At 47.8% G+C, this 27,403-nt stretch overlaps 1 protein-coding gene across 1 annotated transcript in view; it reads left to right on the forward strand.

Moving 5' to 3' along the window:
* LOC138269580 (cytidine monophosphate-N-acetylneuraminic acid hydroxylase-like) overlaps window positions 1–27,403 on the forward strand; it is a 680,173-nt gene that overhangs the window by 403,270 nt on the left and 249,500 nt on the right. The window contains exons 8-9 of the mRNA XM_069218806.1: window positions 8,726–8,863; window positions 25,086–25,221. Coding sequence (XP_069074907.1) covers window positions 8,726–8,863; window positions 25,086–25,221 — 274 coding nt within the window. The remainder of the gene's footprint in view (window positions 1–8,725; window positions 8,864–25,085; window positions 25,222–27,403) is intronic.

Consider the following 27,403-nt stretch of genomic DNA (forward strand, 5'->3'; position numbering starts at 1 on the left):
GTGGGGCTGCTGGCGGTCGCCCCATGGGCAGCGGGGCTGCTGCTGGTGGTCCTGTCTGGGGCAGTGCGGCTGCTGGCGGTTGCCTCCTGGGCAGCGGGGCTGCTGGCAGTCTTCTCCGCCGTGCTGATCTTCCCAGACTTGCCGGTTTTCTTGTGCCCCTTCCCCACCTTGGAAAGTGTTGCAGCTGATTCCACACTCCCACCTGTACCCCTGGGAGCAGCTTGGGTGGCTGTTGTCTTCCCCCTCTCCCGCCGGGCACTGGCCAACTTTTGATGCTTGACAGGTGGGGGACTGTCCGTGCTGTGGCTCCTTGCCACACTGGCTGCCCTGCTGCCTGGTGCACTCCATAATCCGGTGACTACTGGCACCACTGGTCCCGCCGATGTTGTGGCTGAGGTGCTAGGTTGGGACCTAGAGAGTCGGGCCCTAGGAGACTGACGGGGTGGGGGAGGTGAGGGAAAGAGGTCAAGGCTGGCCAGGAAAAGTTTCTTAGGAACACTGGGACGGGTAGCTGGAGGGGGTTTGGGAGTGGAGGAAGAGGTAGTGGTTGTAGGAGGTGTACGTTTGCTGAGTTTGGGTGAAGGTGCATGGGCTGGAGGCTGTCGTCAGGTGGATGGCTGTTGGGTGGGTGTGTGGCTGCGTTTGTGTACCTTGGGAGGTGGGCTCACAGACACACTGGGAAAGGACACGGGATGTGTGAATGGTGGTGGGGGTGGTGACTGCACGTGAGTGGGGTGTGGTGGTGGGTGTGCTGGTGATGGACATAGTGGCTGAAGATGTAGTGCATGCAGGTGTGAGTGGAGACGAGACTGGGAGGGATGAGGGAGACGAGGAGGAGGGGGACACAGTGGAGGCAGTGGATGTTGGTATGTCTGCATGTGTGTGATGCTTGCATGAGTGCCTGTGGGATGTGTGGTGCTTATGTTTTCTTGAGCTTCCTTTGTGTGTTGAGGTGTGTGCATGCTGGTCTGATGGTGTGCTTGGGATAGGCTGAGGTACAGGGGTATGGGTCTGGGAGGAGGGAGTTGGAGGGGAGAGGCTAGAGACAGGGGCAATGGCTGCCACCAGTGCTGAGGCCAGAGTCTAAAAAGCTTGCTGAAGGGCTGCCTGACCAGAATGAATGCCCTCCAGGAATACATTGGTTTGTTGCAACTGCCTTTCTAGACCCTGGATGGTGTTCGAACTGGTAGACTGCCCAACAGTGAGGGACCTGAGGAGGTCAATGGCCTCCTCACTGAGGGCAGCAGGGGTGACTGGGGCAGGGCCTGAGGTGCTTGGGGCGAAGGTGATGCCCACCCTCCTGGGTGAGTGGGCACGGGCAAAGGCTGAGGGGCTGCTGGGAGGGCGGTGCTGGAGGGGGGTTGGCGGCTGTACTTGTAGATGCGGGGCACAGATGAGCCCGCCACCGCAAGGGAGCTCCCATCAGAGGAGGAGTCCGTATCACTGGTGTCAGCTCCTGTCCCTGCCGTGGAGCTCCCCTCGCCCTCCGTCCCACTGGTGAAATCAGACCCCGTAGTGTTGCCCTCCAGGGCCATGTGGGATGCAGCTCCCTCCTGTTCCGTTGCCACTGCTACTCCGCCTGATGATGCTAATGCACACAAGTACAGGGAGACAACAAAAAGGGGGGGAGACAGAAGAAAGACATGTTGAGTGCATGCATTACCGCTACCGTTGGCGGACACGACAGACACAGAAGCCCCCTGCACTACGCTGTGCAGTTGGGGTCCACTATTCAATCCCTGGGACATGGCCTACAAGGCTATGGCCGATATCTGCACACATGGATGTCACAGGAGCCTGACTAGGTGTTGTTGGCACTTTACCCAGGTGGGGTGGGGTGCCACAGGGTCTGCCTGAAAAAGGAGACTAGTAAACTCGCCATGGCCTAGGGAAACCCACAGCCCACCTCCCCCACACAGACACCTCCACTGCGCGCTGAATCAGCAGAATGAGAGTGTACTCACCCCCTTGTTGTTGCTGTGATGCCCTCAAGCGCCCATCCAACTCCGGATACCCCACCGCCAGGATCCTGAACATGAGGGGGGTCATGGTGCGACGGGCACCCTTCCCAAGTTGGGAGGCCATCCACAGCTGGGCCTCCGCCATCTTCTTGCTCCAGCGGCGAATGTCCTCCCATCTTTTCCGTTAGTGGGTGCTCCGTCTGTGGTAGACCCCCAGGGTCCGGACGTCCTTGGCGATGGTACGCCAAATATCCTTCTTCTGGTGGGTGCTGACCTACAGGAATTGTACAGGGGAAAAAGAGAAGTTATTACCAACTGCACCATCACAGTCATTGGCCTGCATCCCTGCCCTTGGCATGTGGCACATGCACTCACCGTCGTTTCATGCACACCTCATTCACCCCCCCATCTTTGATCCACACCACTCCACACAGGCATTGCCCATACAGCATGCTCCCAGTGTACTTACCTGTTTGTCTGGAGGACCGTAGAGTAGCGTGTACTGGGGGAGGACCCCATCCACGAGTTTATCCAACTCCTCCGTGGTGAAGGCAGGGGCCCTTTCCCCAGCCGCACGAGCCATTGTCTCTTCCAGACTGAGGTCACAGCAGCACTTGCAGTGTAGCTCCTCTCCTGTCGAAGATCAGGTATCGAGTGATTGAACAGATAGAAAATGGCGGTCACGTCCGCGGTGGTGCGTACCGTCACCGCCAGCGTACATCATCATTGGCTCTTGGGACCCATAGGGTCCAATGTTAACCAATGCAGAACTGTGCTGAGGTCTTCGACTGCCTACCGCGACGGTGTACAACGCCAGCGCAGTTACCTCGCATCCCATTGTCCCACTTTACAGGTCAGGCAGCCGCCATTTCAGGGGCCCACATGGCTTTATTTTTAACTGCGTCACACATACCTAGGTCTTGGCTAAACACTCATACAGGCAAATTTCGGTTTATGAATAGTTTTCTGAGTAAGCTGTGTTTACGTACCTCTGAGTTGGTTGACTCTGTGCTCGGTGTTGTCCTGCATAGGCACCATCAGCTGGGACATGTGAGGAGATGGCAGCATCCTCCGGTGTACAGACCGCTGGTGGACCTGTCGACAATGGAGGAAAGACAGGTAATCATCACCAACAGGCTTGATTGTGCCACAATCCTGGAACTGTGTGCCCAGTTGGAGCCAGACCTGATGTCAGCTATCCGCCATCTCACAGCAATCCCCCCTCAAGTGCAGGTGCTGTTAGTACTCCATTTCCTTGCAAGTGGGTCTTTTCAAACAAAATTGGCCATAGCATCAGGGATGTCCCAGCCTATGTTTTCCAGAGTGTTGTCTGCCCTGCTGAATCACATGCCGAGCTACATCGTTTCCCCTCAGATGGAGTATTTGCCAACAGTGAAAGGTGACTTCTATGCCCTGGGACATATCCCCAACATCATAGGTGCCATTGATGGGACACATGTGGCCTTGGTACCCCCCGCAGGAGTGAACAGGTGTACAGAAACCGGAAGAGTTACCATTAGATGAATGTGCAGATGGTGTGTTTGGCAGACCAGTACATCTCCCATGTATAGCCAAATTCCCTGGCTCAGTGCATGACGCTTACATCCTGTGGAATACCAGCATCCCTTATGTGATGGGACAACTCCAGAGGCACCGTGTGTGGCTACTAGGTGAGCACCTGGAACCAAATCAGTGGGAATAGTTGTCTGGGTCTGAGGATATCCCTAAGTGTTAGTGTGTGTCTAACAGTTGTCCCTCGCCATTTGCAGGTGACTCTGGTTATCCCAACCTGTCATGGCTACTAACCCCTGTGAGGAATCCCAGGACATGGGCAGAGGAACGCTACAATGAGGCCCATGGGCGAACTAGGAGGATCATAGAGAAGAACTTCGGCCTCCTGAAGGCCAGGTTCCAGTGCCTCCATTTGACAGGTGGTTCCCTCTTCTACTCACCAAAGAAGGTGTGCCAGATCATCGTGGCCTGCTGTATGCTTCACAACTTGGCTTTGCGACGACAGGTGCCTTTTCTGCAGGAGGATGGTCCAGATGGAGGTGTTGTGGCAGCTGTGGAACCTGTGGACAGCGAAGACGAGGAAGCAGAAGAAGAGGACATCGATAACAGGAACTCTGTGATCCTGCAATACTTCCAGTGAGACACAGGTAGGAAGACAAACTTGCCTACTACTTGTACTTTAACACTATTACCTCTCTACTGTCTGTCCTTTTCATCCAGTGTATGGTCACTGAGTTGTCACTTTCCCTTACGATTTCACAGATGTGGGTCCCACTGTGTGACATCTGCTTTGTTTCCTCATGGACTACAGCTGTGTGACATAGGTATGTTGACATTCCAATTGAAAGAGCATTTTGTCACTGTACTTGCTAATACACTAATTCGAAATCACAGACAGAATCCAGATTGTTTTGTGCTTTAATGGAGTTTATTTAAGTGCTCAATATTTGAGGGTGTTGTAAACTGGTGAGGGGTGATGGTGGAGGAATGTCCATGGCATAGTCCAGTCTATTAGTCTCACAGGTACATTGTCCAAAGGGGCATAGGAATTAGAGCTGGGGCAGTTTGAGGATGGACAGGGTGACAAGGTGGGACAAAAGGATGACATTCAGGGTGGTCTCATTTCTTGGCGGGGGTCTTGGCATTGTTTTCTGTCTTTGTCCTGGATCTCAGGGACCGTTTGCGGGGTGGTTCTCCATCTGCAGGTGGTGGGGTGCTGGTGTGGTGGTGGTGGTCCTGTGGCGGTGTATCCTGTCCACTAGCACCGGTAGAGGTGGTGGGCAGTTCATCGTCAAGGCTAGTGTCAGGGGCCCCTTGTTGTGCCACAGTGTCCCTCCTGGTGTTGAGGACTTCCTTCAGCACCCCTACGATGGTGCCCAGGGTGGAATTGATGGATCTGAGTTCCTCCCTGAACCCCAAATACTGTTCCTCCTGCAGCCGCTGGGTCTCCTGAAACTTAGCCAGTACCATTCACAATCTTCTCCTGGGAATGATGGTAGGCTCCCATGATGGAGGAGAGGGCCTCATGGAGAGTGGGTTCCCTTGGCCTGTCCTCCCCCTGTCGCACAGCAGCCCTCCCAGTTCCCCTGTTTCCCTGGGCCTCTGTCCCCTGAACGGTGTGCCCACTGCCACTGCCCCCAGGTTCCTGTTGTTGTTGGGGTGGTGGGATAGCCTGGGTTCCCTGTAGTGGTGGACACTCTGCTGCTTGACGTGTCCTGGGGACAGAGGTATGGGCCAGCTGGGTGGGTGCTGAACTGGTGTTTCCAGAGGGGGAAGCTCTGTGGTGGCTTGTGACTGTGTGAGGGGATCCGACTGTCCCGAGGTCCCAGATGGGCTGGGCAGGTTGTCTAGATCCAGTTGGACAGAGCTGCTGTCATCACTGTGGGCCTCTTCTGTTGGTGGTGTTGACATGTCTGGACCCTCCTGTCCGGTGACGTTGGGTAGGAGTCCTGCAGGGGTGTAAAGGCATGATTATTGCATCTCTGTGTGCCATGGTGTGCAATGGGTGGGTGAACCCCCCAGTGTACCCCACTGCTTGCATTCCTGTGTGGGACCTTGTGTGATGGTGGATTAGGGGGGTGTATGGGTATGTGCAGTGGCCATGCTTTGGTGAGGGGTGTCCATGCTTTGTTGTTGCATGCAGGGCTTTGTGTTGGGATGGGTGGTTTGTGACATTGGGAAATTTGTGAGGAGTTGGAGTGATGAGGTGAGGGCGAGGGTGGGGGTATGTGATGGCATGCAGGTAGGGTGGGGGATATAGTATTAAAGATTTGACTTACCAGAGTCCATTCCTCCAGCTACTCCTATGAGGCCCTCAGGATGCAAAATAGCCAAGACTTGCTCCTCCCATGTTGTTAGTTGTGGGGGAGGAGGTGGGGGTCTGCCGCCAGTCCTCTGAACCGCAAGGTGGTGTCTTGAGACCACAGAAAGCACCTTCCCCCGAAGGTCATTCCACCTCTTCCTGATGTCATCCCTATTTCTTGGGTGCTGTCCTACTGCGTTTACCCTGTCCACTATTCTTCGCCATAGCTCCATCTTCCGAGCTATGGAGGTGTGTTGCACCTGTGCTCCGAATAGCTGTGGCTCTACCCGGATGATTTCCTCCACCATGACCCTGAGCTCCTCCGCAGAGAACCTGGGGTGTCTTTGTGGTGCCATGGGGTGGTGTGGGTGATGTGTGGGGGGGTGTTTGTTGTGATGTGTGGGGGATATGTAGTGGTGTGTTGTGTGAGGTACGTGGATGTAATGTGGGAGATGGTGTTGTGTGCCTGTGGATGCTTGTTTGTAGAATGTGGTGACTCTCTCTGGCCTTCTTTCTGAATTTTTGGGCGTAGGGGGTTTGTGGGTGATGTGGGTAGGTGTTTTATATTGTGTTGGTTGTGTGGGAGTGGTGTGTGTATGTATTTCAGGTGTGTGTATTTGGAATTATCCATTGTGGTAGTGTTTTGTAAATGTGTGTGTATTTTGAGCGCAGCGGTGTGTACCGCCAATGGAATACCGCAGTTGAAAGACCGCTGCGTGGATTAGTGGGTCGTGATAGTGTGGGCGTACTGCTGACGGTGGAGGTTTTGTTTTCGCCAGTTTATCACTGACCTTTGGTGTGGCGGACTTGTGTGGGTGTCTACATTTTGGCAGATTCCGAGCTGTGGGTCATAATGACCGTGGCGGAATTCCGCTGCTGCGGCGGTGTGTTGGTGGTCTTCTAAACGGAGAAAAGCGTCTTTTACCGCCAATGTTGTAATGACCCCCATGGTTTGGGAATGCCCTATCATATACTCCCTATGGGGGGGAGCTGGCCTACACCCTTGCAGGTATGATTGATGTACAGTTCGATCTCACTCTGCTCATAGCCCTTCTGGGATTGGAAATTCATTACCAAAAGGGGTGGGCAGTTACTCAGAGATTGCTTTACTGGTAGCAAAAAGAAGGATCACGCTGTGCTGGGGAAGTGGCAGTGTCCCATGCACACAGAACTGGATAAAGGATCCAACACATTGTAATACTCAGTGATATTTATTCAAGTATGCAGCCCCCGACATCTAGATTAGAGGTTATCTGGGGACCTCTGAGGGCCTATTCGGACCAGACTACAGACCAGGATGTACCCTCAGATATGCGGATTTCGGATACTATTGCCTCCCCAGAGACTCCCTTGGGGGCTACAGAGCAGTCCCCCAGCTTCAGGATGTATATTTAACCCCCTTTCTGGAAATCTGCTGCCACTTTCCACAGCGCCAAGATACAAGTACTCTAAAGTCACAATTTGCACTCTTGTTTTCCTGTTTGCCCTCATATATTACGGGATTCTACAATATGAGGGTCACTAAATGGTTGAAGATGTACTGTTTTGTGACCACAGTGTAACACTGTATGGTGCTGGTTTGTTTGATCCTTATAACATAACAATAGCATTTAATGCAAAAAATTGTTTTATATTCCATGTGGATTCAAACTACATTTCCGCACATAAATTTCTCATTCGCACATATAATGTAATCCCCATGACAATGACTCAAAGATGTTGACTAAATATAGCATTCTCAGATATTTTTCTTTACATATCTAGGAACAATTCCCAAAGAAATTGCTAACACTTTGGATACAAGGTACAAGTGTGTGTTATACAATGAGTTACAAATGGATTATTCTTTCACAACAGTCATATTGAAAAACCAAAATGCATGTCTTGCAAAAGTTATGAAGAAATGATATGTGATTCACAAACAATGCTTGCGTCTATTTTCCCTAATTATTCGTTAGTGGCGTACCACAACATATAGATTCTTCCTACCAGTGGTAAGGAAATGAGGGAAATGAAAAAAAAATATTTCACTGTCAAGAATATTTATCCTTGAATTAACTTACTCTCCAAGAAGGTCTCTATGCATATAAGGGGTCATTATGACCCAGGCGGAAGGCGGAGAAGCGGCGGTAAGACCGCCAACAGGCTAGCGGTCTTTTGTTTTGTATTATGACCATGGCGGTTACCGCCATGGTCATCCGCCGGTTCTCCATTCCAACCGCCAGGCTGGAGACGTGGGTCTCCAGCCCGGCGGCCGTCACTATACCGCCGGCGGTACTTTGACCTGGCTTACCGCCGTGGATTTCCTGCGGTTGGAACCGCCATGAAATCCATGGCGGTAAGCACTATCAGTGCCAGGGAATTCATTGGGTAGACAAAGTATGCATAATATGTGGAGGCCACCTTTGCAAGTGAAACTTAGATATTCCTTGCATTGTGACTGTATCTTATGTTATGCACGTTTATTATGTGTAATTCAGATTTATGTACACAAGTACGTCTATTTCCATTTTTTCACGGCCATTGGTCATTAAAAGAAAAGAAATACGATTTCAAGGAACAAAGGTCCCCACAAAGCAACTTCTGGAATAGAGTGACCTTGTGCTTCAAGCGCCTTTATGATCAGTTAATGCCTGACAGTATCCAGTTAGATCTTGATTACACACAGCTTGGGTTTATATTTTAGATTTTTTTAAACCCACTGCGTTATAAAATCTTGGTGGCCTTGTGAGATAAACCAGTACGTGGCAGATTTCCCTTTTTAAAGAAAAATACTGAACGCCATTGCATTGTATCCATCAGTAGATAGACAAGTACTTCTTGCATTGCAGGTTATTGTGCTTACCAAAGGGAAACAAGTTTCAAGATAACTGACATCAACTCAAACAGTAACTAAATATTTCTTATTTCATTCGATTTCTCTAAAATATCACACTTACATTCACCACAGGCCATAAAATACTGAATACAGTTGACTGTACGAGACCCAATGGTGGGAAACTTCCACAGAATGTTGACCTGATGATGAGCGATTTTGCTGGTGGGGCATCTGGATTTCCAATGACATTCAACGGTGGAAAGTTTACAGGTACTGAGCATGCATAGTTGTTATTACCTTAATATACATTTCCAAAATTGCAAGAGCAACAGGTCAACCCTAATTCAAAGTGTTAGACTCTGAAAAATCTCGATAAAACAATATAAGGGTCTAGGCATTTTCTGTGGTTTCTGTGGAAACATCCTTGGTTATGTGCAACATCCACGAGACTGCTCTAGTTTACCACTGGCATCATGGGGTCTGGTATATGCACACACTCTAATTGGTTCATCAAGTCACTTAATTTGGGCAGTTGTCTCTGCATGAATATCTAGGTAAGCAGTTAAAGTTTAGTCCATGAGCTGTTAGTCGGGTTGTAACTCAAATACAGAGAATAGATCTTTACTTTCTTAAAAGACGGTAAAATAATGAACAATAAATCAAACCAGAACATGACATCTCTTTGTGGGTCTAAGAAACATTTTCAGGCAGTTTTTAGGGCTTATGTGGTAGGGAGCTATAATTCAAATAACATAGGTCTATGATTCTACAAGATACTGAAGGATTTGAGGTGGTTTCGGATGTTTTCGGCAACACCCAGATCTCAGTGCTCACTATGCCTTGGATTTTACTCTCTTGTAAACATTATCGATGATTTTGACAGGTAGCTGAAAGTCATAGCTTAAGTATGCATTTGACAAGGCTATGTGACTTTAGTACTTAGTGGCAATGGAGGCACTGGACAAATAAACTAACTCCATATTGCTTGTATCTGTTCTGGCAATCACCACTCATGTTGGAGGCAACTATTCATGGTTCAAATCTGTTTTATTAGTTATAGTACAGAATAACATAAAAAATGAGCCATATTCTTAGGTCATATTGGGGCCAGACAAGCCTAGCATCTATTACATAGCAATACACTGGACAAAAAGGTCAGAAAAACAAGCGTGGTGCATCAAAACCCTCTTCTCCCTCCTCCTTCCCTCTCGGACTCATATGTACTTTATGGAGAAAAAACATGTGCCCTTGGCCATGCACTAGTCTGCTAGTAAGTGTAGTACTTATCCCACCCATCCAGCTATCATATCGTCAGAGGAGTTAGTCCTGGAGGACAGGCCTGCTCGCCAGGAAAAAGAAAGAGGGCTCACAAGTAGCTAAGACTGGTCAATTCATTAAACTCTGTGCAGAGCAGGGAGATAAAAGGGCTCCACAGCTGCTGAAATGCCTCTGAGCGATGTTCTGCAGCCAAGGTGAGTTTTTCCGTGCCTAGGGTACACCACAAGCTATGTAGCCATGCTGTATGTGTGGGGATTCTGGGGATACTCCAAAATCCAAGAATGGACTTGTTAGAAATTGGGTTGGTGGTTGACTAGGGTTTAAGCCCTGGTCAAGCAGCAATCACGGTTGTTGGTTGACTGGGATGTAAGCCCTGGTCAAGTAACAACCACAATCTTAGTCAGGTTAAGGCACAGGCAAACCCTAATTTAACCTGTGTTCACCCTCTGGTAGCTTTGCACATAGCAGTCAGGCTTAACTTACACACAATGTGTAAGGTATTTGTGCAACACTTCAAACAGTAAAACAGTAAAAACACCGAACAAAAAGATTCCACACCAGGTTGGGAAATAGAGCAAAATGTAATTAATAAAATAGAACCAAAACAACAAAAATCCAAAAAGTAGATCTTGAGTTATGGATTTTCAAGGAATAAACTGTAAAAAAGCACCTAAAAGCAAGAAGCACCAACCAGAAGCGTCTGACCATGCCGGACCTGGACAAAGTCAAAGTTCAGGCTGACTGCGATGGAGCGCTGGCCAGCTACAGGGACCCAGTTAGGTCCAATGAACCAAAGTACATTAAATCCTGGTTGCAGAGCTTTGCGTCAGTTCCGAACTACTCAATAGAGATGATGCGTCAATTCTGCACCCCACAGCCACGACGATGAATCAGGTCTGAGATGCGGCGAGGCTGTGGTGTGAGGTCCTGTTGCATCGATGTTGAGGATCTAGGCGCCAGGGTTTGCGATGTGAATAACAGTGTTGAAGATCAGTTTGAGGCAATGCGCGAGTTCCAATGAGCACAGAGGCTGCAATGCAGAGTTTTTTGCATTGTCCTCGAGGTTGCAGATGACAGAAAGTGAGGACCTTGCACCAGGAAAAGCTTCATGGTGGCAGTTCCGAAGGCAATGCGCTGGTCCCAAGATGCGAGGTGCAGTGGCGATGCAAGTTTTGTTGTGTTGGTACAGACCCACGCAGTAATGGTGATGCGTTGATTCTGTTCTCACAACTGCAGCAATGCTTTGATTCTATTTCCTCACCAGAGGGTACGTTGGTTCATCTGGAGGAAGCACCTTGGGCCCACTTTCAAGGGCCCAAGACAGGGGTGGCACTACTGGGCAGAGCAGACACACAGAATGCAGACTCCAGGAGCAGGGTGGTTGTAAGTCTCTTATGTCCCTGAGACTTTGGATCAGGAGGTCAGCCAGCTAGTCCTTGGAGTCACTCTGGGTCAAAGCGATGTAAGGTTAGTCCTTCTCACCCGATAAGGAAGCAGCAGGCAGCAGGGCAGAACAACAAGGCAGGAGTCCAGCAAAGCAGCAGTCAAGCAGAGTAGCAGTCTTTCAGAAACACAGCTGTCCTTCCTGGCAGAGTAGTCACAGGTCCAGAAGTGTGGTGTCAGAGGTCCATTACTTATACCAAGTTGGGTCTTTTGAAGTAGAGGAGGCACCAAAGACAGGCCTTTGAAATGCACAGAGGTCCAGAACTTCCTGCCCTGGCTCCAGACTTACTAATGGGGGTTATGCAGCCCTTTGTGTGGGGACAGGACAAAGCCTATTCAGGTATAAGGGAGGCTGTGGCTTGCTCCTCCCTCCCATCCTGCCAGGATGGCCCATCAGCTCACAACTAAGCTCCAGTTGTGTGTGGATGTCTTGGGAGACTACTCAAAGCCCAGCTGTCATCCACCCTAGACAAGTGATCAGGGACAAGCAGCAGGCACCTAATGGTCAAGGTAAGAAAATGCCAACTTTCTAAATGTGGCATTTTCAGAAATTACCATAAGTTTTGATTTTAAATTGTGACTCCAAAGACACCAAACTCAAAAAGTTTAACTCTTCCAAATTGTGAATTACATGTATAATATGTAATAAGGCAAATCCAATGTTATCCTATGGGGGAGATAGGCCTTGCAGTAGTGAAAAATGGCTTTGGGAGTTTTTCACTATTAGGGCATGTAAAACATCAAAATACACGTCCTGCCTTTCAAATACATTGCATCCTGCCCTTTGGGTTTCCAGTGCCTATCTTAGGGGTGACTTAGAGTTATAAAAAGGGAATGTCAGAGCCTAGCAAAAGGTTTAATTTGCCAAGCCGACATGGCACAGTAAACTGCTCACAGAGGCTCTGCAATGGTAGGCCTAGGACATGGTTAATAGGCTACTAAAGTGGGTGGCACAATCAGTGCTGTAAGCCCACTAGTAGCATTTAATTTACAGGCCCTGACTAAATATGGCAATTGGGGAAAGCCAATATGATCATGTTTAGGAGAGAGAGCACAATCACGTAAGCACACTTTAGCAGTGGTAAAATGCACAGAGTCCTAAAGCCAGAAAGAATGCAGTGACAAAGGCGGGGTGGTAGGCAAAATGTTGGGGGGAAAGACCACTCTATGTCTCTCAGGTTTAACAGGCCTGCAGTGCTACTCTAATGCCAAACATTCGTAGTACTCCCTCCTAGATTTTAACAGGTATGTGAGGGGGGTTGGATAGACCCAGAATTGTGTATGCTGCAAACTGAGGTAGTTGTGTGTCCATATGTGTGTCAATCTCCATTAAAATGTCTTCCTAACACCAGTTTAATTTGTTAGTTTGTTACAGGACCGCAGAAGATGTAGTGGTGTGCTCAGTGCTTCACAACTTTGCCACCAAGACTCGCAGCATGTGGGGTTCATCTTATGAGCCTAGTGAGGGTGAAGTACCAATATGAGGCAACACTGGTGGCAGTTTTAAAGCTCACAATGTTGCATGCTGTTTGGTGCTCACAGCAGTATATTTCCTCCCATTCCTTAAGTCTGAAGGGACATTTGATTCCATGTTCCCAGCACAGATGGGCTTGGGACTTCTCTTTCATAGAAGCTCATAAGACGAACATGTAGGGTTCTGTTATTAGGTGCTTATTTTCCATTTTCAACATAAGCCATTTCTCAAAAGAGGTAGGTGCCCTCTGTGAACCTCTCCTCATTGATGGCTGCAAAAACCTCTGTTGAACCTTGAGGTAGCAGAGACGTTCAGTCTCTGGGAATCCATAGTCTGCCCTAAGGCAATCATATGGGATGATCCCATCCCATAGAAGAAATTCCCTAACAATCTGCACTCAGTTTTCTGCCAGCAGCGAAGGCTACTGTGGGGTGTAGACCTGGGGTGAAGACCCGATTGTCCAATACGGCAGTCACTGGAGATGGAAAAGTCATCAGTCCACTCCTTGACACCACTCAGTCCCACATTGCGAACATGGCCCTTGTGACTGGGGAGACATAGAGTAGCCCTAGCCTGTGTTTTCAGGGCAACCATGGGGTCTTCCACGTAGGTGTCCCAACTATCGTACAGTCCATATAACACCAGTGTTTCTCCATCTCATTTTGTTGCCATTCCATGAGAAAGCAAAGCTGTGGGGTCTCATGATTTTTAATTAGATTGGGGATTCACAGACCACCCTCCATCAAGGGACAAGAAGCTAGGTCCTGTGCATGCAAGGGCATCGGCTGTTCCATACAAAGCACAAGAGTTCTGCCTGTATGATTTGAGGGTGCCCTGTGGGCGTAAGAGGGAGTGCATGGAATAGATAAAGGTCCTTAGGGAGCACTGTGATCTTCAGACCTGCGATGCAGCCCAGCCATGAGAGATGGTAATGTTTCCATTTGGATAAGGCAGATTTGACCTGATGGAGCAGCGTGCAGTAGTTCACTGCTACTGTTTTGGCAATCAAGGGTGCTATTTGCATCTTTAGGTAAGATATGGAAGATGAGGACCAAACCAGTGGGTATTTGGTAGCCAATTGCAATTGGTGGGTTTGTAAGACCGAGAGGTTGAGTGCCTGTGATTTCTGAAGGTTCATTTTAAACCAATTTTTTCACTCACCCAGAATTGTAGTTCCTTCAGAACAGCTGTCTGGGAATGTGGAGGGTTGTCTTAAGCGACAAAGACAACATCCACATACAGGATGAAAACGTGGTCATCTGCACCAAAGGGAACCCCATGATTTGTCATTAATCTCAGATTATCTGTGCCATTTGCTCCATGTAGAGAGCAAACAGTAGAGGGGTCAGTGGGCACCCCTGGTAAATCCCCCTAAGAATAGGAACAAGGTCATATGCAATGCCATTGACCTTTATCAGCACCTGTGGTGCATTATAGCCACTTTGCATCCAGCTACAGAATCTGTGCCCAAAACCAAAGTATTGCAGAGTGTGAGGAGATAAGGCCAGGGCGCTTGGTCGAAGGCCTTCTCTGCGTCAACTGCCAAAAGCATCATCTCCAGCTTGTAACATGTGGCCTTGTCTAGGCTAAAGTGCTCTCTTAATGTTAGCCCTGATTGCCTGTAGGGAATGAAGCCTGCTTGGTCAGGGTGTATTAGGAATAGCATTAGAGGGTTAAGGCGTGCTGCTAAGACACCTGTGAACAGTTTTGTGTTGACGTTCATCAAGGAAATGGGGCACTATGAGCTACACTGTTGATTGTCCTTGCCCATTGCGGGAGCACTGATATGGACGCCAGAAGCATAAATCACAGGAGCATCCCCACCTCTGCAAGGGAGTTATACAGCCCGGTGACTACTGGTGCCAGGACTTGGCAGAAAAACCTTTAAACAAGGAGGTGAAGCTGTTTAGACCTGGAGATTTGAATGTCTTCAGAAGATCAATAGCAGATATCACTTCCTCTAAACGGATAGGTTTTTCTAATACTTCAGCTTTCAAGGCGGTCAACCTTGAGTAGGGCGTGACTTGGATGTATTCTGGGCTATTTGCCTCCCTGAAATCTTGGGAGTCATAGAGGGCCTTATAGTGACCCCTAAAGGAAGCCACATCGTCGATGTCCATCGTCACTGTAGAGCCATCTGGGTTGTGGAGTGCCTTGACCCGCTATACCTGGCACTTAGCTCACAGTCTGTGAGCTAGCAGTCTGTCACATCTCTCTCCATGTTGTAAAATTTGTGCTGCCCTATCCTGTCACAGTTGTGAGCTTGCACCCTCTAACTGCTATCATATCTGAGATGTGCAATGCATTTGTGTACAGTTTCTAATTCCTTAACCCACCCTCTGGTCCTGCGCTTTTTTATTTTCACAATTTATTTCCAGAACTGAAGATAGCAATGATCTCCCCTGTCATCGCTACCTTACATTTTTCCCCATGGGAGGCTTTGGGTGTGTTTCCAGTGTCATTGATGGCTAGGGAGTCTGTCATGGTATGAGCCAGCTTTTGGAACATATTGGGCCGTAGTAAGAGAGCATCTCAAAGCCCCCAATGAACTGCCTGCAGCCCAATGGTCAATAAGTGGAGTGAAAGACCCTGTGGGGCGTGATCAGAAAGTGCCTGGGGATCTATGGTGACCCTTTCGGACTCTAGATTTGTCCCAAATATATCCCAGGAAATTATCATTGTGGGCATAGGTTCTGTGAGAAGAGGTGTAGTATGTATAGTTTCTAGTGTTTGGTTGTCCCACCTCCACAGGTCACCCAATACCTGCGCTTGTAACCATTCTTTACTCTCTCTGGAGAGAAGCCCAGTTTCACCAAAGGGCCGCCTAGATTTGACTAGTCTGTTGTTCATTACTAGGTTGGTTTCCCACCTATGAAGATTGCTTGGTCGGGAGTCTCCATTATTTCCAGAACTGCTTGTTTCAGGAACCAATCCTAGTTATGATTTGGTGATTAGATAGTCACAATCATGAGCGGAAGCTCGCCAACCCTGATAGGCAGGCCCAATAGCCAGCCCTTGATCTCCACCACTTTTCTCGATCGTCCTCGTGAAGGAGCTCGAGAACAGGATGTCCATCCTTCCTCTCTTGGTCAGGCCAGAGGAAAAATATTGACCTGGGAAGCATCTGGTAATCCTGTGCCTCCAAATGAGTTTCCTGGATAAGACAGCTATCTCCCCTCACCCACTTCAGTATAGAAATCACTGCCCTTCTCTTCATGGGATTATTAAGGCCTTGCACATTGAGGCTAATGAGTTTGAGGGCAATGTCTGTGTGTGGGGATGGAATATGCACCTGAAGCCTATCCTCGGAGTGTTCACCAGGGCTGTACTTAGTCTGCTATGTCAAGAGGGTCAGAGGTCCACTGCCAGACTCAGTAGCAGTGGTCTATATGGATCATTGCTAGGTGTGAGTGAGGCCCCTCCCTTCCCAATACAAACCTTACAGCCATGAAAACAACCAAGAAGTACAATAATCATTGGTTGACGTGTGTAATGTCTGAGAACTGGGCTCGGTGTGGAGGGTATGGCAACTGGTGGTGCTGGCCTCTCAGCCACTCACCGCTGTCCATGGGGATCCAGGGGAAATGCAGTGAAATCAGGAAGCCCACCGGTCCGAATACAGGGGGCTCAAAGTCCATCTATTTAGAGAGATCCTTATCTCCTGCGAGGCTATCAGTGACGGCTTGTCATTCCTGGGCTATGGTTGCAGGGCCCGGGCGTGATTCTGGTTGGTGATTGGGACTCAATGCCATCTGTATTCATGTCCATTGGTTGTTCTTTTGGACTGCTTAGGCAATTTTTCTGGGTTGTTGTCACGAACCTCCAGGAGGTGACATGCATTCTCTATTGACCTGACATGGTGAATCTTATCTTCCCAGCGAAATGTGATGCAAAATGAGTGGCCAAGCCTTTAGGTCACCCACATGCTCCTGTGGAATTCTGTCATCTGGTGGAATCCTCTATGCTTCTGAAAATTCATTTGCCGGAAGGTCATGGTAGAGTGTCAGTTTATGTTCCTCAATAAGCACCAAATGAGAATCCTTTTCCATGTGCATGATGTTCTCCTTCGAGCTGGAAGTTATGTGTGCAATTTAGGATGTCCCTGTGTTACGCTCCATTCCTGCCTGCCCGCCCCACCTATGTGTGTGGTCTAGTTGTATGGGTGTCTCCTCGACAACACCCAGGATGTGGTGAAAGAGTACCTTCCACTGTAGGTGTACCGGCTCCACGTCCTGGGCTGTGGCATTATCCTCCAGCATGGAGACTCTGCCTCCCATCACCTTAATTTCCTGCCACACCTCTCAAATATCACAGTAGAGGTCTTGTTTAAGGGCTTGGAGATCCCCCCACAGTGAGGAGAACAGGAATGTGTGAGTGGCACATCCTCTGCAGTGTCAGAGCCTTGGGGGAAATCTGCATGATCATCTGGCTGTTATCATTATGAGCAGAAACGAACGGGCTAGCATGTCTCCGAGATTGCAGTCTTTCTTGCCCTGTGCCTCTGCCATGGCCTGAGCTCTACTTGGTGACCTTGCCTCTGAATATCCCACCGAGCCTGGCAGCTAGGATGTTGGCATCACGCACAGGGGCATCTAGGGGCTGCAGCAAATGCTAGGGGAATGCATCAAGTGGCTCTCCCAGGTGGTCAGGACTTTGGACATCTGCTTGGTGCCCCCAGGCTAGCTCCCCATTAGCAATGCAAGCCTTATGGGGTAACTCACTGGATTGGCCCAGGCAGCAGCCATTGGAGGCTACTATGCTGGGATCTATGGTGTACGGGGTGCACAAGCCACACAGGTGATCAGGGCCAGATGGAGGTCAGTGGATGTTCTGCCATGTGGTACTGTCCCATGCAATGACGTCCTGAAGGTCCACTCTTCACCTAGACCCTACCTCGCGCGAAGGCCCACCAGATCAGTCAGAAGTCACCCTGTCTACTTTGCAAGGATCAGCCAATCTATGCAGCAGGCGCAACAGAAGAGGCTGGCAGCTAGAGAAGGCCGATATCCTTCAGTCTGTATTGTTTAGGGGTCTGCTCTACTGTTGGTACAGTCCCGGGCCCGCAAGCTGCCACAGAATGGCCCGCCACAATCAGCCCCTCCTGTGCACCTGTAGTGCTGCAACCATTTCTCTATGAGGCGTTCTGCCGACCGGGCGAGTCCTGGGTCCCACGCCCCACCAGCAATCGCTAGACTCTAGGCCTGACAACCTCCATTGGCCATGCTGTGTAAGCTATACAGCCCACCTTCATCAATACAGGAGCAGTCTTTAGGGGGAAACTAAAAGTCCTTCAGTCAGCTCCAGCACCTCAGCCCAGCTCTACAGCATTTTCAGTGGTGTAGGCTGATTTTTAAGCCCATGGAATGAACCCCAGAAGCTTTTTGGAGGAGGGTGGATGGCGAGCCCGATTTGAGCATCTCATCCATCTGCCATCTTGGCCACGCCCCCATAGACATCTACTTGTGTGTTATTCAGCATCTAATACTACTTTCATTTATTTATCAATAGACCATTAAACTGTGACCACACACAGACAGAAGCATATTCAAGTCCGCCCTGAGATTCTACCACCAAATGATCCAGACCACCATACGTGCCACTACTGAGAATCACATTGATGCCAGAACCAACAGAAGCAAATACATTTTTGCCACTGCAAAGAATTTCACCTCACCAGTAGCCACCTCCAACTCGATCCCTCCCTCTCAGGACCCCTGCAGCATTCTCTCTCAATTCTTCATCAACAAAATCGCTGCCACTTATAGCAACTTCAACCCAAGAGGCCTCTCCAAATGCCTCCCGATCTCATCCAAACAACTAATGCTAACCACATAGCCCACCATCATCCCAGAAGAAACCACCTTCACTAGATGCTTGGAAACATGCAGCTGTCGTCCAGAGCTAAAGAGGCCCCCCGTGGACCCTGCAATGCTTGCACATTACAGACCTATCGCCCTGCTTCCATTCCAAGCCAAGGTCTAAGAGAAAATCATCAACAGACACCTCAACAAATACATCGACCACCACTCATCTGCACCTCTCAGTTTGAATTCAGACTCATCCACAGCACTGAAACTGCCCTCATTACCACCACAGATGACATCTGCATTACTCAGGATGGAGGAAAAATGGAGGCCCATATCCTCCTGGACCCCTCTCCACCATTTGACATAGTATCAAACCCCATCCTCATCCAATGCCTACATAATTGCAGAATCCAAGGACAACAGAGCTAGGACCGACACCCACCCATACCAAGAGCTTTGGGTTCATTATTAAAGGTAAACTCGACATGACCACCGAAGCCAATTAATTTACCGCCACATTCTTCTATACCCATAGGCTACTTAGGAAGATTTACAAATAGCTCCCAATTAGCAGCCAGAAAACCATCAAACACACTTGTCACAGACAAGCTGGACTTCAGGAATACCCTCTATGCTAGGATCAACAAGAAACTCATCAGACGTCTGCAGACCATTCAGAACTCATCCACCAGAATCACTGTCAACCTCCCAGGCGGCACTCACATCACTCCACGCCTAAATGAGCTCCACTATCTCCATATATACAAAAACACAAATGAGCACAATTCAAACTCCTCACCTATATGTTCAAGGCACTACATAACACCGGTCCAGCATACCATAACAATTGCATCTGCTTTGACAAACATTACAAACACTTCCGCTTGTTCGCACTCCTACTTGCCCTCATCCCACGCACATGGAAAAACAGATCAGGCGTTCAAACCTTCTTCTTCGTCACTCTAAATCATTCAATGAAGTGCAGCTACACATAACAGCCTCCTCCTCAATTCTTGAATTCTGCAAGAAGTAGAAGAAGTGGCTTTTTGAGTAGTTCCACTAGGCCCTAGGTTTGACTAGACTCACTCCTGCTCAGCGCCAGAATACCATCTAAGATGATAGTGGGTGGTACAATTCAGCAAAACATAAAGTCACTAAAGGAATGGTGATTACCAGAAGTGTTAGAAACAATGTGGAGTCAGTTAAGAATTGTAAGTATTTAATTATCTGTCCCTTTTCATAAAGAGGTTCCCCTTTTGGTATGGGTGGGGGGGCACAAGAGACAATTCAGTGGGAGAAAGTTTACTGCTCCTTTTGATCCACAAAATCAGAAAGAGTGACAATAGTTGTTCATATTTTCAGAACTGAAAGAGTAAGGTCTTGCTTTAAGATAAGGCAGAGAAGTAAAGTTACCTGCAGGGCCTTGGTAGTCTCCGTGCCTTCACTAGAGCCACCACCACAAAGGCTCCCTTGAAGGTACAAAAGGTTTGGTGCGTATGTGGCTGTGAACCAAAAGTTTGTTTTACAGAAATAAACTTACAAAGCAGTTGTTTGCTGCTGAAAAATAGTAAAAAAAGAATGGGCCCAATATCCTGGGAGTTTTCCATTATTTTTTCTTCTAGTGAGAACCTGGCAGTGACAAAAAATGACATCACCTCATCCACTCTAAATAGGGTTGGTGGTTGGGTGCCGATACTCCAAAGGCCTTACTCCATCATACCATCACTAAGTTTTCCTGGAGATGGAGCCAGTGATAGCACCAGCGTCAGAAAACTGACAGTCTGCCCAACTCATAATTAAATGGGCAGACTGAGGATTTGGCACATATGGTAATCTTTAATGTTTCTGGTGGAGTACACTGCCTGTCCAACTCTAAAGCAGGCCCTAAGAAAGTTGATGGAAATGTTTCTGGAATCAGCTTGACCCCCTTAAGCAAAAGAATCACTACAAAAAGACCTAGGATGAAAGGGAAAAAGTGTGTGTTGCTGTCACCAGTAAAAGAGATTTGTGAAATCACAAAAAGAGAGGTAGAGAAACTAATCTCCTGTCCCGAAATCTCTAACTCCTATACCATTATCACATGAAAGTAGGGCAAACCTGTGATCCAAACACGCTAACTGAGGATTCACAAACATTAAATACACTTGTTTTCTACTTTTATTCCAAAACATTAGGGCCCGTATTTATACTTTTTTTGCGCCGCATTTGCGTCGTTTTTTGACGCAAAAACGGCGCAAACTTGCAAAATACCATTGTATTTTGAAGGTTTGTGCCGTTTTGCGTCAAAAAGCAGCGCAAATGCGGCGCTAAAAAAAGTATAAATACGGGCCTAGCTGTTTATGGACAGAAAGGCCTCACCCACATTATCGTAGCATGCCTAATCCTCGGCCACTCTGCCACCAGGTTAAGATGATGACAGTCCGGCAGTCTCAGCCTCTACCTGAAAACAAACTCTGGGCAAGAGAGAGTTCAGAATAAAGCATTCTCTGGCATTTGTAGGGAATCAGATCTTAAGTCCATAAATCTGCCTTTCTGCGTACCCTGGGTATCTACTTTATTGACAGGGTATCACAGGGCAGGATTAAAAACAAGTGTTCCTCAATCAGGAACAAACACAGTGAGGTGTCTACAAGTGATAAGGACTTACCACACCAGCACAATCCCTAATGCCAACATGTTTGGGCCAACGATAAGGATACTAGCCTGGAAGAGATTAGCTTCCAGCTGGAGGGTCCTGGGCCTTCGTCAGGGCTTTCTAACAGAAAGGGACCTACTGTCTGTGAAGCATGCCCAAGCCATGGATAATGGCAAGAGTAAGTCTTACCTATTACATAATCATTGCCAGTGCACCTAAAGAGAACAAAACTTCTAAAGGAACTATTTGTATTAATTGTGTGAAAAACATAGTGTGAACATGCAACACTTGTGTCCACAAACTTACCCTGCAGTCGTTAGGGTTCTGCCTCATCAGTCACTTTGCAGGGGGAACTCACCTGTAAAAAATAACAAGTGATGGACTGAATGCTGAACAATGTCAAACATTCCCCCCCAGTACAGAGATTTGGGCCTAAATCCATCGGTTTTTTGCTGCCCATGCCATTCCAGTTTGGACCCAGCCACATTCAAATCAGTCTTGACCCTCTTCCCTATGGGAACAGTCCAGCCCAAACTGCCAGGCCAGGTCTTCCCTGGACTGGAAACAAACATCCTGGGACCGGTTTCGGGGTTTCACCCCTCATCAGCCAGGCTAGCTTGAATCCAGTGGCATGGGAAGCACGGGACCCACGTCTGGGCATACCTTTCCCACGTAGAGTGACAAATGTAAAAAATACAAGTGATGGACGGAATGCTGAACAATGTCAAACACTCACCCCCAGTATAGAGATCTGGGTCAAAATCCATCGTTTTTTTGCTGCCCATGCCATTCCACTTTGGACCCAGTCATCTGCAAATCAGTGTTGACCCTGTTCCCCATGGGAGCAGCCCAGCCCGAACTGCCAGGCCAGGTCTTCCCTGGACTGGAAACAAACATCCTGGGACCGGTTTCGGGGTTTCACCCCTCATCAGCCAGGCTAGCTTGAATCCAGTGGCATGGGAAGCACGGGACACCACGTAGGGTGACAAATGTAAAAAGAACAAGTGATGGACTGAATGCTGAACAATGTCAAACACTCACCCCCAGTACAGAGATCTGGGTCTAAATCCATCGTTTTTTTGCTGCCCATGCCATTCCACTTTGGACCCAGCCATCTGCAAATCATTGTTGACCCTGTTCCCCATGGGAACAGCCCAGCCCGAACTGCCAGGGCAGGTCTTCCCTGGACTAGAAACAAGCATCCTGGGACCGGTTTCGGGGTTTCACCCCTCATCAGCCAGGCTAGCTTGAATCCAGTGGCATGGGAAGCACGGGACCCACGTCTGGGCATACCCTTCCCACTTAGGGCGACAAATGCAAAAAGAACAAGTTATGGAGGCTATGCTGAACAATGTCAAACATTCACCCCCAGTACAGAGTTCTGGGCCTAAATCCATAGTTTTTTTGCTGCCCATGCCATTCCAGTTTGGACCCAGCCTTGTGGAAATCAGTCTTGACCCTGTTCCCCATGGGAACAGTCCAGCTCAAACTGCCAGACCAGGTCTTCTCTGGACTGGAAACAAGCATCCTGGGACCGGTTTCGGGGTTTCACCCCTCATCAGCCAGGCTAGCTTGAATACAGTGGCATGGGAAGCACGGGACCTACGTCTGGGCATACCCTTCCCACGTAGGGCGACAAATGCAAAAAGAACAAGTGATGGACGCAATGCTGAACAATGTCAATTATTCACCCCAGTACAGAGATCTTGGCCTAAATCCATCGTTTATTTGCTGCCCATGCCATTCCAGTTTGGACCCAGCCATATGCAAATCAGTCTTGACCCTGTTCCCCATGGGAACAGTCCAGACCGAACTGCCAGGCCGGGTCTTCCCTGGATTGGAAACAAGCATCCTGGGACTGGTTTCGGGGTTTCACCCCTCATCAGCCAGGCTAGCTTGAATCCAGTGGCATGGGAAGCACGGGACCTACGTCTGGGCATACCCTTCCCACGTAGGGCGACAAATTCAAAAAGAACAAGTGATGGACACAATGCTGAACAATGTCAAACATTCACCCCCAGTACAGAGATCTGGGCCTAAATCCATCATTTTTTTGCTGCCCATGCCATTCCAGTTTGGACCCAGCCATGTGGAAATCAGTCTTGACTCTGTTCCCTATGGGAACAGTCCAGCTCAAACTGCCAGGCCAGGTCTTCTCTGGACTGGAAACAAGCATCCTGGGACCGGTTTCGGGGTTTCACCCCTCATCAGCCAGGCTAGCTTGAATCTAGTGGCATGGGAAGCACGGGACCAACGTCTGGGCATACCCTTCCCACTTAGGGCAACAAAGCAAAAAGAAAAAGTGATGGACAGAATGCTGAACAATGTCAAACATTCACCCCCAGTACCTCACCTGTAGTCACACTATAAAAATTCAAAGTAATTGGTTGCCTCTTTCTGGGTGCATTCATTTCAGCTGAACTGTACCTGAATTGGGGAACGAAGACTAAGTCCAGCAGCGTCCTAACGTTAGTATACTAGTGGATGTAATTGAGAAAAACAGATTCATCTTATACAACGGGGATCCCATTGATTAGGAAAACAGGGTGAGAAATTGTACATCAAATAGCTCCCCTCCTAAGAAACATGAATAGTCACATAGCACTAAAAATCATAGGACATGGCTCAATTATGGCATCCTGGTGAAAAGAAAACCAATTTTGGTTAACTGCTCTATGAATACTATTTCCTTCCGTATAGTACTCATAAACTGCATTACCAGGGGCCCAACTAAGGTTGGGGTCTTAATGGCACATCAAAAAGTCAATTTCACAATCAGAACTATATGCAGGGATGTTGCTCACTGTTACATTCAGCCATAGCGTAAATACAAACAAAAGGGACTCCACCATGATGTATATGTTTTGTATCTTAAGGTAGCCCAACCGAATTGAAATGAGGGGCCACCCCATAGAGATGTTTCAACTGATGCCAATCCACACCTGGACACCTTTGGTCCCAGTTAAACTTAAATTGAGGAACAATCAATTGTAATCCTACTCTGTGCTACCATATCAATAAAGGAGATATCCAGGTTACTCACAGAGTCAATTTTATGGACTTGAAATATGGTTCCCTACATATACCAGAGCACACTTTATTCTGAGCAACCTGTTCCCAAAGATTTTTTTGGGTTAAGGTTGAGACTGCTGGGTTGGTATCATCTTAGCCTGGTAGGGTGAATTGGCTGAGGATGATAATGTGGGTGAGGCCTTCTCGTCCAATAAACAAAGGATGCCTTTTTAATGAAAGTAGATTACAATGGTATTTGAGATTTGCGACTCCTCCGTTAGTGTGTATGGATCATGGGTTTGCCGTACTGTCGTGTAATATTTGTAAAAGAGATATCACAGTATAAGAATATTGGTGGATGGTATAGAGAAAAAGTTAACATCATTGGACCCTTAGAACATTACACATAAAGATTAACATAGCAAAACATATTAACATATTAATTTGCACACTATTCAAAATGTTTCGTATGATACTATTATCTTACTCAATTATATGCCTATTCATGTGAATCAGGTGTGACTTTATTAAGCATTGTCACTAACACCCAATCCAAGCATCTGTTGCTTATGCACTTTAAATGTTCAGTAGCCTCCTCACAATAACAATGATGCTTTTAACCCCGGGTCATTAGTTACAGTTGCAAAGTGTTTGATGATTTTTAGATTTTTCATAGCTGTTGTGGACATGATGATGTTTTTTCAAACATTATCTTTCTTATCTTAAAATGTTATTTCACATTAAATAGATATTGGATTTAGCGTAAATGTGTGTACAGCTTGAACAAAATATATCAATATCATGTTTGCAAAAATACTTGATTGGTGTGCTTTTGATTTTCAGAGAACTGGAAGACCCAATTCATCAAAACTGAAAGGAAGAAACTGCTGAATTATAAGGCACACATTGTGAAGGACCTGAGTCCCCGCATCTACTGCCCCTTCGCCGGCTACTTTGTAGAGGCCCACCCTTCAGACAAGTACTAGCTCTATCTGACAAATTGTTAAACATTTCACACACAGACCCGCATTAAGACCGGGTTGGTGACATCAGCTCCACCCATTTATAAAAACTGTCACAGCGTACCATTCTCCTCCGTGATTGCTATTGATTTGTTAACTCAAGTGTGATGCCAGGATTTGGCATATGAATGAGCGGTGGTGGTGGACATCAGCATGGTGCTATAATCACCACATTGATGTCCTGCTCTGTCTGTGTGCCCTAGGCTTCTGTGTGGTGGAACCCAGTTCTGCTGACACCACATTGTATCCTCATGCCGTCGTGGGACCTGCAGGAATCACAAGATTCCTCTTATACTGCCAAGTATGAACAATAATGAAAGAGAATCCCATTGATTCCCCTTATGATGAACTATTGTAATCCTTAGAATGATCTCCTCTGGGGAGCACAAATACTTACCATGAAAAGAGGATTTCTGCTTCAGTATGTGCAGTGGGTGCAGTAACAGCATGGGAGTGGCTAGGGGTTAACGCGGAGGGTCCCTCAGTCCTAGGGAGAGGAACAAGTTGCCTCCAGCTCACACCTGGCTGATGCCATCACCTTCTAAACATCATTCTCTCTCTCTCCCAAGTCATGTCACAATTGGATAATTACCACCATCCCATCGGGGCATGGTGGAGAGATGAGCCGGCTACTGGTGGAGGTAAAAGGAGAGCTGCCACCAACAGACTGGCAGTATCTCCTTCTTTGATCTGCCTTGTAATTGCTGGCCTGAATGTAGGTGGTGGGATCTTGGTCCAGAAAGCACTAAATAGTAGCTGTAAAGGAAAGAGGCAACAAGGATATAATTTGTGTTTTATAATCAATTTTACACACCAGTTGAGCTGTTCTGTCACACAAGGGGATCGTTAAAGTTTCGTCTGTATAGCAGGCAGGCAAACTAACACCCCTACATTTCAATTAGACTGTGGTGGTGAAAGCATTTTCACAGTGACAGTTTTAATTAATTATAGTTAATCTTACAATCTGAGCTGTATTGTGAGGCTGCATTGCTGTGTAAAAAGCATAACTTCAGGAGGGATGTAAACAAATCAAATATGCTTAGTAGTTGGCTGCAAGGACTTCCAGTCGGAAATTGTTTGACATGGCCCTGCAGGGTCACCCCAAACATTTTGTCTTCACCTCTCCTGTTTTCTGTAACCATTTTTGTTGGCTTCTTAGGACTCTGTGCACTTTACCACTGCTAATCAGTGCTCTCGCTCAACATGGTAAAATTGACCCATAACCTTTCGGCACATTTAATTTACTTATAAGTCCCTAGTAAAGTTGTACAACATGTACCCAGGGCCTGTACATTAAATGGTACTAGTGGGCCAGGAGCAGTTTTTGTCCCACCCACCTAAGTAGCTCTTTTAAAACATGCCTCAGACTTGCCATTGCAGCCTGTGTGTAGTTTTAAACTGACATTTTGACTTTGCAAAATAAACCGTTTGTCTGGACTAAACCCTCTTTTTTAATAAATATGACACCCCTAGGGTAGGCCATAAGCAACCCTCAGGGCAGGGAGCATTGTAATAACAAAGTTGGACATGTACTTTTATGTTTTATATGTCCTGGTAGTAAAAGCTCTTAAATTTATTTTCCACAACCTCAAGGCCTACCTCCCCATAGCACAACATTGGGTTACCTTATTATATTTGTTAAATGATAAAGTTTGCTTAAGCACAGGTGGAAATGTTATGTTTGGTCTCTAAATTATTGTTATTCAAAATCTTGTTTAATGATAAAGTCACATTTTAAATCACAATTCTGAAAATGCAACTTTGAGAAAGTTTGCAATTTCTTTTCTTAATCTGCAGTCTGTGTCTTGGCTCACATGATTATGGCCCTCATTCTGACCCTGGCGGATTGAATCCGCCAGGGCCGAGGGCAGCGAATGCACCGCCAACAGGCTGGCGGTGCATTCATGGGCATTCTGACCGCGGCGGTAACGCCGCGGTCAGAAACGGGAAACCAGCGGTCTCCCGCCGGTTTCCCGCTGCCCATGGGAATCCTCCATGGCGGCGCAGCAAGCTGCGCCGCCATGGGGATTCCAACCCCCTTCCCGCCAGCCTGGTTCTGGCGGTTTACACCGCCAGAACCTGGCTGGCGGGAACGGGTGTCGTGGGGCCCCCTAACAGGGGCCCCTGCAGTGCCCATGC

Source organism: Pleurodeles waltl, chromosome 2_1 (genome assembly GCF_031143425.1).
Source record: "Pleurodeles waltl isolate 20211129_DDA chromosome 2_1, aPleWal1.hap1.20221129, whole genome shotgun sequence".
NCBI classification, from domain to species: Eukaryota; Metazoa; Chordata; class Amphibia; order Caudata; family Salamandridae; genus Pleurodeles; species Pleurodeles waltl.